Source organism: Ornithorhynchus anatinus, chromosome 18 (assembly GCF_004115215.2).
Source record: "Ornithorhynchus anatinus isolate Pmale09 chromosome 18, mOrnAna1.pri.v4, whole genome shotgun sequence".
Taxonomy (NCBI): Eukaryota; Metazoa; Chordata; class Mammalia; order Monotremata; family Ornithorhynchidae; genus Ornithorhynchus; species Ornithorhynchus anatinus.
The window spans coordinates 13,250,989-13,265,573 of record NC_041745.1 but is presented as its reverse complement, the minus strand read 5'-3'; the positions used below and the strand labels follow the sequence as shown (position 1 = coordinate 13,265,573).

The following is a 14,585-nucleotide window of genomic DNA, read 5'->3' as shown; positions in this document are numbered from 1 at the left end:
AGAACCCAGGTCCTTCAGACTCCCAGGCCCGTGCTCTGTTCTCTGGGCCGCACTGCACCCCTAAGGTGCTACAATACTGTGATAAGCACGTAACAAATACCTTATCAATAATAATAATGAGAGAAGGTGGCCCCAACATATCTCTGCCATTTTATCCAATTCTGTCATCCAAGTTCAGCCATTCTAATCATTGATCTTGAGATAGAACCCGATTTATACACTACCCACACTAACACTTTTAATGCAATGTTTGATTCACCTTGTTCATTCTTTTTTCTTGACTCTAAACACTAGCGTATGTAAAAGTCTTGGGCAACCGGGATGTCTTAGAGGACCCAGCCCTCCTTTTGAGATTTGGCTCTTAAAGAGGATACGGAGATGGGGATGAAGATATTTTTGTTTTATTCCTTTCTACAAGTAATCTTAGAAAAGCAGCTGTTGGCACCAATGGCTTTCAAGGCATAGCATGGTCTTCCTGCCTGTAAGGGACATTTTGACTAAAAACCAGGGGGATGCCCGGGATGAACCAGAGATGATGCTTGATATTATGGGAATGGTGACTATCCGCCAGGACCCTGAATCAAATAATCAACCAATGGAATTTATTAAGTGCTTTCTCTGTGTAGAGCACTATACTATGTACTTGGGAGAATAAATGCAACAGAGTTGGGAGACGTTCCCTGCCTACAACGAGCTTACAGTCTAAACTTACAGTCCAACTCCCCCTAACCTTCCCTGAACTTAGCGAGCTTTGCTTGCAGTATTTTAGAAACTTCTGCAAGTCCTGGCCGCAAAGCGGAGGGATTTCCTTCCAAATTGGACGGGTTTGGGTCTGAGCTTTCTCCCTCTGGTTCCATCTCTGATTTGCTCTGAGCCCACAGCTTAACTTCTCTGTGCCTCAATATCCCCAGATGTCGGCTTCTCCCCCTGAACCACAGAGGGACAGGCTCTGCTCAAAGGCAAACAGATCGGGAGTTTGGGAAGGCAGATTGTTCGAGACCTTTTTGCACGCACGAGAAAGACTTTTCAAATCCTTCATCCGAGAAACGCTAATGACGGGAGGAGGGCACAACCATCTGGGTAATTTTATCTCCACCCAAACCCAGCTCCCTGTCATTTTTGGATTGCTGGACTCTGTTGGATTTGAAAATGGATAGAATATGATCACCTGGACATCACAGAAAGCCTGAACTTGAACTCTTGTCTAGCATTGAAATTCAGGCATTATCTGGGCTACTTAAATATCAATGGGTGTAGCCTAGTGGGTGGAACCCGGGACAGTAGAGTCAAAGCTGCCTGTTGGCAGGAATCACGTCTACCAATCTTGGTGTATTGTACTTTCCCAAATGCTTAGTCACAGTGCTCGGCACACAGTGTGAGCCCATCTTGGCTTGTCAGTCCCCTGAGGGACAGAAACCGTGTCTAATTCCCAGCCCTGTGTTCTCTCCCAGTGCTTTGCACACAGTAAGTGCTTAATCAGTACTCCCACTTCTTTTAAGCGCTTAATAAATACCATTGATTAATTAACCTGGAATCAGAAGACTCAGGTTTGTGCCCTGGCTCTACCGCTTCCCTGCTGCGTGACCCCGGGTACACCACTTAATCTCTTTGTGCTTCAATTTCCTCAATGTAAATTGTGGATGTTACCCGCTTTCCGTATCTCCTAGATCGGGACGCTGTGGGATGGGGACTGTGTCCGATCTGATCACCCTGTACCTCTGGGCTTGGCATATAGGCTTGTTTTTATGAGAAATATGGAGGCTTATCCTTGCTCTTCTGACACACAGCAGAATGTTCTTGGCTTGGCTTCAGGGTGAGTGTACTTTTCACTGCGGTTGGCCTTAGCATTTATCTCTTTCTGGGTTTTTTTTTTTTTTGGCTTCCCTCCTGCACTGCAGGCTTTGCCAAGCTTTGACTGATGTAACAGCCTTAGTGCACGGGAGGCAGGCGGAGAGTCTGAAGCCAGGGCTGGGAGGAGTTGAGCAGGGGCCAAGATATCCCTAGCTGGTAGTCTGGTGGTCCGTATTGTTGTCGGTAATCCTTTCATCATAAAGCATCTGACCCTAAATCATTCACCATCCTAACTGGTTCTGTTCTTTGCTGAGGAATTATGCACTGGAGAGAGGGATTAAGCAGACTTAATCCGATGTAATCCTTTTAGAGGGAAACACTTTCTCTTCTTTACTTTTCTTAATCCTTTCTAAATGCTGGACACATGAGCCCAGGCATTCATACATCAATCTGTGAACGGATCCAATTGTAAATTCCTCGTGAGCAGGGAATGTTTACTCCAAGAGGCCTTCCCAGACTGAGCTCCTCTTCTCCCTCTACTCCCTCTACCACCCCTTCTTCACCTCTCTGCAGCTAAACCCTCTTTTCCCTCTTTCCCTCAGCTCCTCCCCCTCTCCCTTCCCATCCCCTCAGCACTGTACTCGTCCGCTCAACTGTATATATTTACATCACCCTATTTATTTTGTTAATGAAATGTACACCGCCTCGATTCTATTTAGTTGCCATTGTTTTTACGAGATGTGCTTCCCCTCGACTCTATTTATCGCCATCGTTCTCGTCTGTCCGTCTCCCCCGATTAGACCGTAAGCCCGTCAAACGGCAGGGACCGTCTCTATCTGTTGCCGACTTGTTCATTCCAAACGCTTAGTACAGTGCTCTGCACATAGTAAGCGCTCAATAAATACTATTGAATGAGTGAATGAATGCACTTCATAGGAGCTGGATCTATACTGGTTAATCAGCTGGTTAGATAAAGGCAGATAACAACTGCACATATATCCAGGGGAAAGACGAGAAAACCAAGATATCATTGGATATGGAATAAATCGTAAGTGTAAGCTTGAATGAAGAAACGAATAAGTAAACCTATGTTCACATAAGTACTAAGAGTGGCTGATGGAAGCATTGGCAAAGAAAGACTCTTAAATAGATGGCAAGAACACTACACCTAACTCCTGAATGATTTCTTCTGTAAACTGAGGAGGAAGTCTAGAAAACCACCCGAAATGCGACGACATTGCCTTAACTCTGAGTTTTGAGGAAGGACTTCACAGTCAAAGCCAAAGATCGACAAGCAAGGAGGGGACGAGTCCACAGATGACAGAGCAAACTCTTCCTCAACATATGAACCCTGAAGATAGGTCACAAGATGACCCTGAGGATCAGTGTAGGGTTGGAGAAAGAGAAAACGAATGTGAGATAGGGATCCAAGTGGTTCAGAAAGTTGGAGGTGGGGCCTGGCGGGTGGTAGACGACTGTGACCGGTCATTGGAGTGGGCGGTGAAGGCAGACTTCAAAGAAATGAAGTCCGGGGAAGTTGTCGGCTCAGCAGAATGGTGTCAGTGCGGACAGCAGCCCTGCTTTACCTAGTGGATCCAGGGAGGAAACCAGCAGCTACCCGTGTTGCCCAGAAAACTGGCATACCCAAGCAGGGAGGACCGAAAAAACAATTTAAAGACATTAGTGAAACGCAATCTCAAACCATGCAACATAACTGGGAATTGCTTGGCGTCTAAATCTGCAGGAGCAGCAGACAGACAAGCCTAGTGGACAGGACTTGGGAAAGGGCTTTCTCTCCTTTAGCAGAGTTTATACAGAGATTGAGGTAATAATAATAATGGTAGGGGTATTTTAAAATGCTTACTATGTGCCAAGCACTGTTCTAAATGCTAGGGTGGACACAAGGGAATCAGGTTGGACGTAGTCCGTGTCCCACATGGGGCTCCCAGTTTTCATCCCCATTTTACAGATGACGTAACCGAAGCCCAGAAAAGTTAAGTGACTTGCCCCACTTAGAACCCTCGACCTCCGACTCCCAGGCCAGTGCTCTTACCATTAGGCCATACTGCTTCTCTACCCAGGGGCTGGCTCGAGAACAGCAAAGATTTATCATTACGGACACCCGGGCCAGAAGGGAACGTTCATCCGAGAGCGGTCTTTTCAACTACATTTGAAGTTTTCAACTGTATCTGAATGTGGTCGTTAGGACCTACCTGTCAATAAAGTCATCGTGAAGGCTGAAGGTTGTAGCACCCTTTGGATTCAAAGGTGATTCTGTTGTCAGCGGGTCTTAACAACGCGTGCGTGAGTGATAAGACGAAAACTTGCCTGGTATAATACCTTCCGCATCATGTTCTGGTAAAGACCTCCCCTTGATGACCTGTTGCATTTGTTACCTACGGAGCCCGGCACTGGTGTCGTGACAAAAATAGCAATTATGGTGTTTGCTGAGCGGGTACCGTGTGTCGAACACTCTACTAAGCATAGGGAGAGATATAAGATATTCTGATTGGACACAGCCCCCGGCCCACATGGGGCTGAGAGTCTATGTAGGAGTAGGATTTAATGACCGCTTTACAGATAAGGAAGACTGAGGCTCAGAGAGGCTAAGTGTCTCGTCCAAAGTTACAGAGCCGTCAAGTGGCAGAGCGGGGACTAGAACCCAGGTCCTCCGGCTCCAAGGCCCGTGCTGTTTCCACTGGGCCACACCGCTTCCCGTGATCTTCCCCGTGATTCAAGTCCATTCCAAGACTCCTGCCCTGTTCTTGATTGCAGCCATGGCAGGCTAACCTGCCTTCCCTGGCACTTGCCCAAGAGGCCACTGCTTTGGTATTCTGACTAACTTGGCTTCTTTGGGTCTTTAATGTGTTTCTTCTGTCCAACCTTTCCTCGGTTACACCGATTCAGCTAACTAGAGAGTAGCTGTCTGGGAACTTAGCTATTTAGACCTCCACGAGTGTACGGAGAAGGTGCAGACTTCTGGGGCCTGCACTATCCTGAAGTATAGCATTTAAGACAAAACCAATCTGCCCCTAGTCCTATTTCTGGGTTTAGGGTTCTTGTCCTCTAAATTACCATGAGAAGCAGCGTGGCTTAGTGGGTAGAGCATGGGCTTGGGAGTCAGAGGGACCTGGGTTCTAATCCTACCTCCACGACTTGTCTGCTGTGTGACCTTGGGCAATTCACTTCACTTCTCTGTGCCTCAGTTACCTCATCTGGAAAATGGGGGTGAAAACTGTGAGGCCCATGTGGGCCATGGACTGTGTACAACCTATCTTGTATTTACCCCACTGCTCTGTATAGTGCCTGGTACATAGTAAGCACTTAACAAATACCACAAAAGAAATAATTCTGTGTTCAACACTGGACGAAAACCGGTGACATAGATCTCCCTGAGTTCTTGCTCAGCTGACAAATTGAGCAAGTCACAAGCTTAAACGCTAAGCTCCTTGAGGGCAGAGATCATGTCTAATAATAATAATAATAATAATAACTGTGGCATTTGCTAAGCACTTACTTTGTGCCAGGCACTGTACTAAACGCTGGCGTGAGTACCAGCAAATCAGGTTGAACACAGTCCCTGTCCCGCATGATGCTCCCGGTCTCGATCCCCATTGTACGTACGAGGTAACTGAGGCACAGAGACATTAAGCGACTCGCCCAAGGTCACACAGCAGACAAGTGGCAGAGCTGAGATTAGAAGCCATGACCTTCTGACTCCCAGGCCCAGGTTCTATCCATTACACCGTGCTGCTCCTACTTACTCTATATTACTCTTCCAAGTGCTTGGTGCAAAGGCTGATTTTAGATTTAGAAAGAATGAAAAAGGCTCAGGTAAAATCTCACTTACGTAATATCCCAACAATGGAGTATCATTAGTGATCTAGGCCTGGAAAGCTCTGATGTGGTGCAGATTCTCAGGGGCTAAATTATAGTCCCGAGTGCTTTTCTGATTTCTTCACAATCACTGCAGTTGCTGTGAGGTCCACTCCCTGCTGTACTGTGACACTATTTCAGAGAAGTTTGATTCTTTACCAAATAGATCCACAGCAGACCAGAAAAATTGATCTCCCTAGATTTCTGGACCCCTTGTAGCCAATCCAACATAATAAACATGTAAATATAGATAAATGGTAATCCTAAAACTGATTCTTCTAGAAGGCAGTGTGGTCTAGTAGAAAGAGCATGAGGCTAGGAGTTAGGAGACTCAGGATCTGGTCCCAGCTCTGCCACTTGTCTGCGGTGTGTCCTTAGGCAAGTCATTTAACTTCTCTGTGCCTCGGTTTCCTCATCATTAAAATGGGGATAAAAATACCCGTTCTCCTTCCCCCTTAGATTCTCAGTCAATCAATTGTGTTTATTTAGTACTTACGTGGTCCAGAGCACTGCACTAAGCCCTTGGAAGAGTACGATATAACAATATAACAGACCCATTCCCTGCCCACAACGAGTCGATCGGTGGTATTTATTGAACGCTGTCTATGTGTAGAGCACTGTATTAAGCGCTTGGGAGAGTACAGTACAGCAGAGTGGGCAGACACATTCCCTGCTCACAATGAGCTTACAGTCTAGAGGGGGAGTCTAGAGTCCGAGCTCCATGCGGGAAAGGGACTGGGTCCGATCAGTATATCATGTACTGGCCCCAGTGACCAGCACGTCGTAGCTGCTTAACGAATATCTCAAGTGGTATTATCATTATCTAGGAATATGTATTCCAGTAAGATTACTAGGGGCAGGAAAGGGGTCACAAATGCTGTTTCAGAGGAAACTCTCTAAGAAGCAACTTTCACTTTGCCAAAGAAATCCTTTGCTCTGTTCCTTCCTCTCTTTCCACCGCCTGATCATTAGTCCTCCACTAGACGATGAAAATGCAACATTCCCCCGGACCGTGAATTGCCAGATTGAGGAAGAACTACGTGACTCCGTATCTTTTGTTGGTCTGCCCTTAACCTCATCTTGCCTTGGCATTTAGGTCAGTGCCAGGCTTGCTAGGGCGGCTCTAAAAAGGATCCAGTCGTGCTGTTATTATAATGATCAAGAAGCAGTGTGGCCTAGCGGAAAGAGTGTGGGACTGGAGGTCAGAAGTTCTGCCCCATGCTTGCTGTGTGACCTTAGGCAGGTCATTTTACCGCCCTGTGCCTCAGTTTCCTCATCTGTAAAATGGGGATTCAGTACCTGTTCTCCTTTTCCCTTAGACCTGATGGAATCGGATATGGGCACACTGGAAGTGCTTACTACTATTGCGATTATAACACAGACCAAGATGTTGGTTTATCAAATAACCTTCATTTCTCGGCTCGAGATGATTCCCACTGGAGTTGATTTGCCGTTGGGTGGAAAACGGACATCAGGGATGAGACGTGACCCGGATGTGGGGCGGGGCCCTGGGATGGGATGGCTGGGGGGAGGGGGTGTCTTTACCTCATGGTGTATAGCAGGGTCCCATCATCCTCCAGGCGCAGAAGTTTGTTGGGAGTGGTCATATTGTGAGCGATGGACTTCTTCCCATTGTGGAAGAACGTGTCTGGAGTCCAGATCTTGCTGGCGAGGAGATTGTTGAGAGGAAGGCGCTGCATAGGGCCCTTAAACCTAAGCCTCTCATCCTTCCAGCTTTGGCGGAAAAACACGTCGATGGTATATTCCTGTCAGAAAGAAACGCTGCTCGTTAAGGGTATGGCTTGGGTTTCGCCCTGGCACTGGAGTTAGCATTAATGATAATAATAATGAGTAGAATTATGTTACTTGTTAAGCACTTACAATGTGGCAAGCACTGTTCTAAGCATTCATTCAACAGTCTTTATTGAGCGCTTACTATGTGCAGAGCACTGTACTAAGCGCTTGGAATGTACAAATCGGCAACAGATAGAGACAGTCCCTGCCCATTGACGGGCTTACACTGGGGTAGGTACCTGTTAATCAGGTTCGACATAGTCCCTGTCCCACATGGGGCTCACGCTCTCAGTCCCCATTTTACAGATGAGGTAACTGAGGCCCAGAGAAGTTCAGTGACGTGCCAAAGGTCACAGGGCGGACATGTGGCAGAGCTGGGATTAGAATCTTGGTCCTTTTGACTCCCAGGCCTGTGCTCTATCCACTAAGCCATGCTGCTTCTCTACACAACCCCGTGCTAGTATTATTATTGCTATTTTTATTATTATTAATATGGTATTTTGTTAAGTGCTGACTATGTGCAAAGCACTGTACTAAGCATTCGACCCAAAGTAAAGTAATCTCTCTCGACCGTAAACTCGTCCCGCTAGATTATAAATTCACTGTGGGCAGGGAACGTGTTTATCAACTTTATTGTATTGTACTCTCCCAAATGTTGTGTACAGTGCTCTGCACACAGTAAGTACTCAATAAATCAGGTGGATTGATGGACTGGCAGAATGATAATCAGATTGGTCACCATCCCTTTTCCACACAGACCTCACCATTTAAGGGAAAGGGAGAACAGGTATTTAGTCTCATTTTACAGATGAGGAGACTAAGGCACAGCAGGGATTAGAATTTAGGTCTTCTAACTCCCAGTCCCATGCTCTTTCCACTCGGTCACACTCTCCTTGATTAAAAAAAAGAGTCTCTCACCCATCTGTTTCCGTGGCCTGCAGTGTCCTGATCCGCGGTCAAAGAGGAATTGAAAAAAATTCTCAGCATGGACCAGTGGCTAGAGCACGAGCCTGGGAGTCAGAAGGTCATGGGTTCTAATCCCGGCTCTGCCACCTGTCTGCTGTGTGGCCTTGAGCAAGTCACCTCACTTCTCTGGGTCTCAGTTACTTCAGCTGTAAAATGGGGATTAAGAGTGTGACTCCTAGGTAGGACAGGGACTGTGCCCAACGTGATTTGCTGGTATCCACCCCAGCGCCTAGAACAGTGCCTGGCGCGTTGCAACTGCTTAACAAATACCGTAAAACAGATCTTCATCTAGTCTCATTTCTGTTTTTAGGGTTCACGCCCTCCAACTTACCATTTCCGTGTCCGACACCGGACCAAAGCTGGTGACGTAGATGTCAGTTCTCACCTGAGTAATTCTCTCTGAAAAGGGAAATCGGGACCCAAGTTTAGCCACATCTGGAAAGATAATCAAGAACCCCCACTTCATTCATTGTCTTGTTCCCTTAACCAGTTCCATCGGTTTCACCTTGTGCACTAGCTCTGATGATTTTACCACATCGAGAGTATTAGCTTGGGAGAAAGAAGTCCCAGGAAAGAAGCCCTGTCCTCCCAATCTCATGCTCCTGCACTAAAGCTTAGTACCAGTGCTCTGCACATAGTAAGCGCTCAATAAATACTATTGAATGAATAAAGCTGCTGGACTTGGTCCTCAGGGGCTGAGGGTAGGGAGTGGTAGGGTAAAAGTCACCCCAGAATATCTGATCCACAGGAAAGGGGCAAGAAACTATGGGTAGGTTGATTGGGAAGAGAGATGGCCCTCCTTTTTTTCTCCACAGAGATGTCAGAGGCCCCGGAGATTTTGGGTGGGACACTGGGAGAGAAGGAGCAAGATCAGAGGGAAGACAAGGGTCAAGCCGGCAGTAGGGCGGAGGGAATGGTTTCCTTCCCTTCACCACTTCGTGAACCGTAGAAGAACTGCTATCCTGTCAGGGATTACCCCGGCTGCTACCAGCTCAGGCTCTGGGGGATTGGGGAGGAAGATGCCAGGGCCCAAGCCACTTGCCCCTCCACCCCAACCCCCCGACCCAACCGTAACTCTGGGGGGAAATGGATTCACCAACAGGAGACTGTCTACCTCCGAGCCCAGGTCGCAACCTGTTGTCATATCCATCCAAGAGCCCGTCCAGGATCCTGGTGAAGATAGTGATGTTATCATTGGTCTCCTCTTTCGCCGAGCTGATCGGCATCGGGGAGAAGCTGTTGAAAGAAAAAAAGAGATGGCCTCAGTTCAGGGAACTTGACTTTTTGAGGCACTACCGAAAAATTTCCTGAGGCTACGTTGGGGAGTAGATTGCCATAGCTCCACCCGGGCACTGGGCAATTTAAGCCCATGATCATTCTGGGTTTGGGATTCAGCGGCCCTCCCTCCCCAACCTGCTGAGCCCACGTGTCAAGGCTAAGTAAGCAGGACCACCCACCTGGCCGAGTTTGCAGTCTCCAATCTGCACACTAGACACTGTCCCAGGGTCACAGATTCTGGAGCTTCCCTGGGCCACCTCCAAATCGAACAGCCTGATTTCCTACCGTGACCCAACCCATACGCTTCATTCCTCTAACGCCAACCTTCTTACTTGACCTCAATCTCACCTGTCTCATTGTCAATCCTTTGCCCATATCCTCCCTCTGGTGTGGAACTCCCTCTCCCTTGACATCCAAAAGTCCACCAGTCTCCCTAACTTCCAAGCTTTACAAAAATCACATCCCTTCCAAGACTGACCTCTCATTCCTTCACCCTATTTGCTCTCCCTTCTGTGTCATCTATGTAATTGGACCTCTATCTCTTAAATATTTGATGTTCACCCCACTCCCAGCCCTACAACCACTTAGGTGCATATAATAATAATAATTATGGTAGCTGTGAAGCTCTTACTATCTGCCGAGCACTGTTCCAAGGGCTGGGGTAGAGACAAGGTAATCAGGTTGTCCCATGCGGGGACAACCCACATTTCGAGAGGAGGTAACTGAGGCACAGAGAAGTGAAGTGACTTGCTCAAGGTCACACAGCAGACCTGGGATTAGAAACCTTGTCCTCTGATTCCCAAGCCCGTGTTCTTGCCACTAGACCATGTGGCTTACATCCAGCCATTTCCCCTACTTGTAATTTGTTTTCAAGTCTATCTCTCCCACTAAACAGTAAACACCTTGAGGATAGGGTTTGTATCTACCAAAACTATTGTACTGTCCTCTCCCTGGTCCTTAATACAGTGCTCTGCAAACGGTAAGTGCTCAATGAATAACGCTGATTGATCGATTAATTGAAGGATAAGGCCATTCCCGCCAGCACAAACTGAGAAACGATAGTGCAACTGTCTGTCTCCCAGCTGAGGAGATCCACATTCCGGTATGTCTGGTCACTAGGACCTGGGCTAAAAGGCCAAGATATCATGCGTATGAGGGCAATGGAAATCATAATTAATGATGGCATTTATAAAGTACTCTGAGTCAAACACTTTGGCGTCTTCAAGATAATCAGACTGGAAATAGGCCCTGTCTCACATGGAGTTTGCTGTCTACAAGGAAAGGTGTGTTATCCCCATTTAACAGACGAGGAAACCGGAATGTAGAAATTCAGTGACTCGCTCACGGTCTCGCGACAGAAAAGTGGCAAAGTCGGTCCCACATTCCCACATCTCCTGATTCTCAGTCCCCCGCTCTTCCCTCTAGGTCATGCCGCTTCCTGCATCATTAGATTATTTGAAGTTCTCAATCATTCAATCAATCAATCATATTTATTGAGTGCTTACTGCGTGCAGTCACCAGGCTGTCTTGAAAATGGCCAAAGCTCCAGTGATACCCCCTCTCCACTGACTGTTCTGAAAACTGGGGATCCGGAGGGGCCACCGAACTGTTCACTTCCTACCCGTGGAAAAGTGGGAGAGAATCTCCGCGCTCAGCTCCCACTTCCATCCCGCAGGTGGTGGGTAGAAGCAGACTGTGACTGTGATTCACGGCTCTCCCCGTTCTCTCCCCCAAACCAGCTACATCTGCCTCCCCTGCCTTTGCTGGGTGCCTGATCATATCCGCGCACACTCTGGAGAGATAATCAACTTCTCAAAAGTTGTAAAATCATTACAATTGCAATAAGAAATGCAATGCTAGATCATCATCGAAAAGAGGGGAAGCGCCATTCAGAGTTTTAAAGGGGCCGAGGGGCACTTTAACCTTATTTTACTTTTGACTGACGGAGGTATGTGTTATGACCAGCAAGCAGGGAGATAAAGAAAGATGCAGATGGATGATTTTTCTTCCTGAATCATTTTGATTTTTCTATGAAGAGGGCCCCTATACCTTTAATGGCTACTCCAACCACCTCCTCCCATCTCTTCCTGTATTTGGAACCCCAGGCTGGGTAAGGGGAGTGGGGAAGCGCTAATAACAATGTTAAGCGCTTACTTAACAAATACCAACATTGTTATTAGCGCTTCCCCACTAACAGTGCAGAGCACTGTTCTAAACGCTGGGGTAGATACAGGGTAATCAGGTTGTCCCACGTGAGGCTCACAGTCTTCATCTCCATTTTGCAGATGAGGTAACTGAGGCACAGAGAAGTTAAGTGACTTGCCCACAGTCACATAACTGACAAGTGGCAGGGCCGGAATTCGAACCCATGACCTCTGACTCCCAAGCCTGGGCTCTTTCCACTGAGCCACCCTGCTTCTCTATTTCACCTTCCCTTCATTCTTCCACTAAAATGTCACCAAGGAGGGAAACTGCTGGGGAAACAGGGGCATAGGGAGGGGTAGAAAAGTGCCTAGGGGCAGCCAGGCAGAGGAGCTCCCGTGAACATTAAGGAAGAGGGCTTAGTGGACTGAGTGGGCCAGATAGAAAAATGACGGGGAAGAGGGGAACAGGATCATTATCATAATGATAATGATAGTATCTGTTAAGTGCTTACTATGTGCCAAGCACTGTTTTAAGTACTGGGGGAGATACAAGGTTATCGGGTGGTCCCAGGTGGGGCTCACGTTCTTAATCCCCATTTTACAGATGAGGTAACTGAGGCACAGAGAAGTGAAGTGACTTGCTCGAAGTCACACAGCTGACAAGTGGCGGGGCTGGGATTAGAACCCATGACCTCTAACTCCCAAGCCCGTGCTCTTTCCACTAAGCCACGTGGCCTTCTCCTCCCAAGCACTTAGCACAGTGCTTAGTACTTAGTACGATGCTCTGCACACAGTAGGTGCTCAATAAATACCTTTTATTAAGCCCTCACAGACCTCTATTAAGCCCTCTATTGTTGCCGTAGGGATAAATTCTCATTTTCCCCTCTCCGTGCCTGACTCTCCCAACAGTAAACCCAACCTGTACCACTCAACCCTCTATCTACTCCCCTCTGGAACTTACCACTACTTTTGGCTACAAGGTAGGTGAAAGAACAGAAGGGGAAAGAGACCCCCAAGAGTGAGAAAGGATGGCAGGGACAGGAAAAGAAACCGAGGGGACCATCAAGTCATCAAATGACAGAGGAAAAGGAGACCGAGGAGGGGAATGAGGGAGGGACAGAGATTAGAAGCGCTCTTACCCTGGCTACAGGGTGAGAGGAGAGTGGCAGGAAATGACTGTAAGAGTGGTTCAGTGATGATAAGATGTGAAAGAAAAAGGGGCAGAAAGGGAGAAGAGGAATTGTCCCGCATATCTCTTCGGTAGAGTTCAGCTATTTGTGCTCATTCTATGTTCAATCTTGTGTGTTAATGGAAAGAACCCCGGACCGGCAGCCCAAAACTCTGGATTCTATTCCCTCGGCCACCACCCGCTTGCTTTGTGACATTGAGCTAGTCACTTAATCTCTCCGAGCCTCAGATTCCTCATCTGTGAAAATAGGGATGATATCCGTTCTCCCTCCCCACTTAGACTTTGATCCCCATGTGGGACAGGGCATGTGTCAGATCTGAATAGATTATATCTACTTGAGCTACTGGGAAACGATAGGCCCTTAACATAAATCACAACGGTGGTTATTTTTGTGAGGTCTGTGAGGGCTTAATAAAAGGTATTTATTGAGCACCTACTGTGTGCAGAGCATCGTACTAAGTACTAAGCACTGTGCTAAGTGCTTGGGAGGAGAAGGCCGCGTGGCTTAGTGGAAAGAGCACGGGCTTGGGAGTTAGAGGTCATGGGTTCTAATCCCAGCCCCGCCACTTGTCAGCTGTGTGACTTTGAGCAAGTCACTTCACTTCTCTGTGCCTCTTGGGCTGGTCCAAGCCTAATCCCAGAGGTGAGGACCAGAACCTTTTGCTGAAAAGGCAGTAGAAAATATTCCCAGGTTGGAGCAGGGCTGAGTACGCATGGTGCCGGTGTGTGGGGCGTGGCAGCCACCAGCCCCAGACCCTTGGGCTTCCAGGGTTTGCAGGCAGCGAGGAGTCTCTGCATCCACAGTCCATCAGTACGTGTGTCCAGTACGTGAGAAACGATTCTTTCTGGACCCGGAACTTGCATTTACCTGCCCTTGTGTGCCTGATTCCTGTCACCTGCAATCCCATTCTGACTTTTTCTTTTCCTGGACTGACTCTAGAGTACAATTATTCTGAGCATCTTGGCTGATCAAAAAATCGGTTCTCATCGTCCCTCCATTGGGCTAAATTTTCTGATCTGCTTTCGGTTTCTAGATAGGACAATTTAAAATCGGCTCACTCAAACATAGCGATACACTGGTGAGGATTCTGTTGTGAGCTGCCTTCACGTGGTGATTTATTAGCTTAAATGGCCGCAGCTCAAGCTGCTCTAAGGAGCTAATCGTACCTGTTCATAGAGAATATTAGGGGGCAGTGGGGCCGGCAGTGACAAGAAACGGGGGTTCAGATTTCTACCACCTCAAAAGCGCCTCGGCTTTTAGTGTATTTTCTCACGCTCCTCGGCTTTCTTCATGCCCAACTAAAATTAAATCCCAAGGGACATGCAACTCCAACAGAATGCCATCAGAATTTTCCTCCGAGGCTCCCGTTTATACCATTTACATTCCCCATTAGGAGATAGATCTAATGTTAATAGCATTTTTCCAATAGCAGCCCCAGGTTCTCCTCCCTCTCCAACGCCTCTAAAAAATCCTCCCCATCCCCTAACTCCTCAGTCATGGTTAATTCGTGATACATCACTCCTCTGGGTCTCAGATGGGGTGGGCA

At 47.5% G+C, this 14,585-nt stretch overlaps 1 protein-coding gene across 2 annotated transcripts in view; it reads right to left on the bottom strand.

Moving 5' to 3' along the window:
* Positions 1-14,585, bottom strand: part of GABRA5 (gamma-aminobutyric acid type A receptor subunit alpha5) — an 81,955-nt gene that overhangs the window by 60,007 nt on the left and 7,363 nt on the right. For both annotated transcript variants that reach the window (XM_029046742.2, XM_029046743.2), the window contains exons 3-5: positions 9,542-9,663; positions 8,759-8,826; positions 7,213-7,433 (exon numbers count right to left, since the gene is read on the bottom strand). In XM_029046742.2, coding sequence (XP_028902575.1) covers positions 7,213-7,433; positions 8,759-8,826; positions 9,542-9,663 — 411 coding nt within the window. The remainder of the gene's footprint in view (positions 1-7,212; positions 7,434-8,758; positions 8,827-9,541; positions 9,664-14,585) is intronic.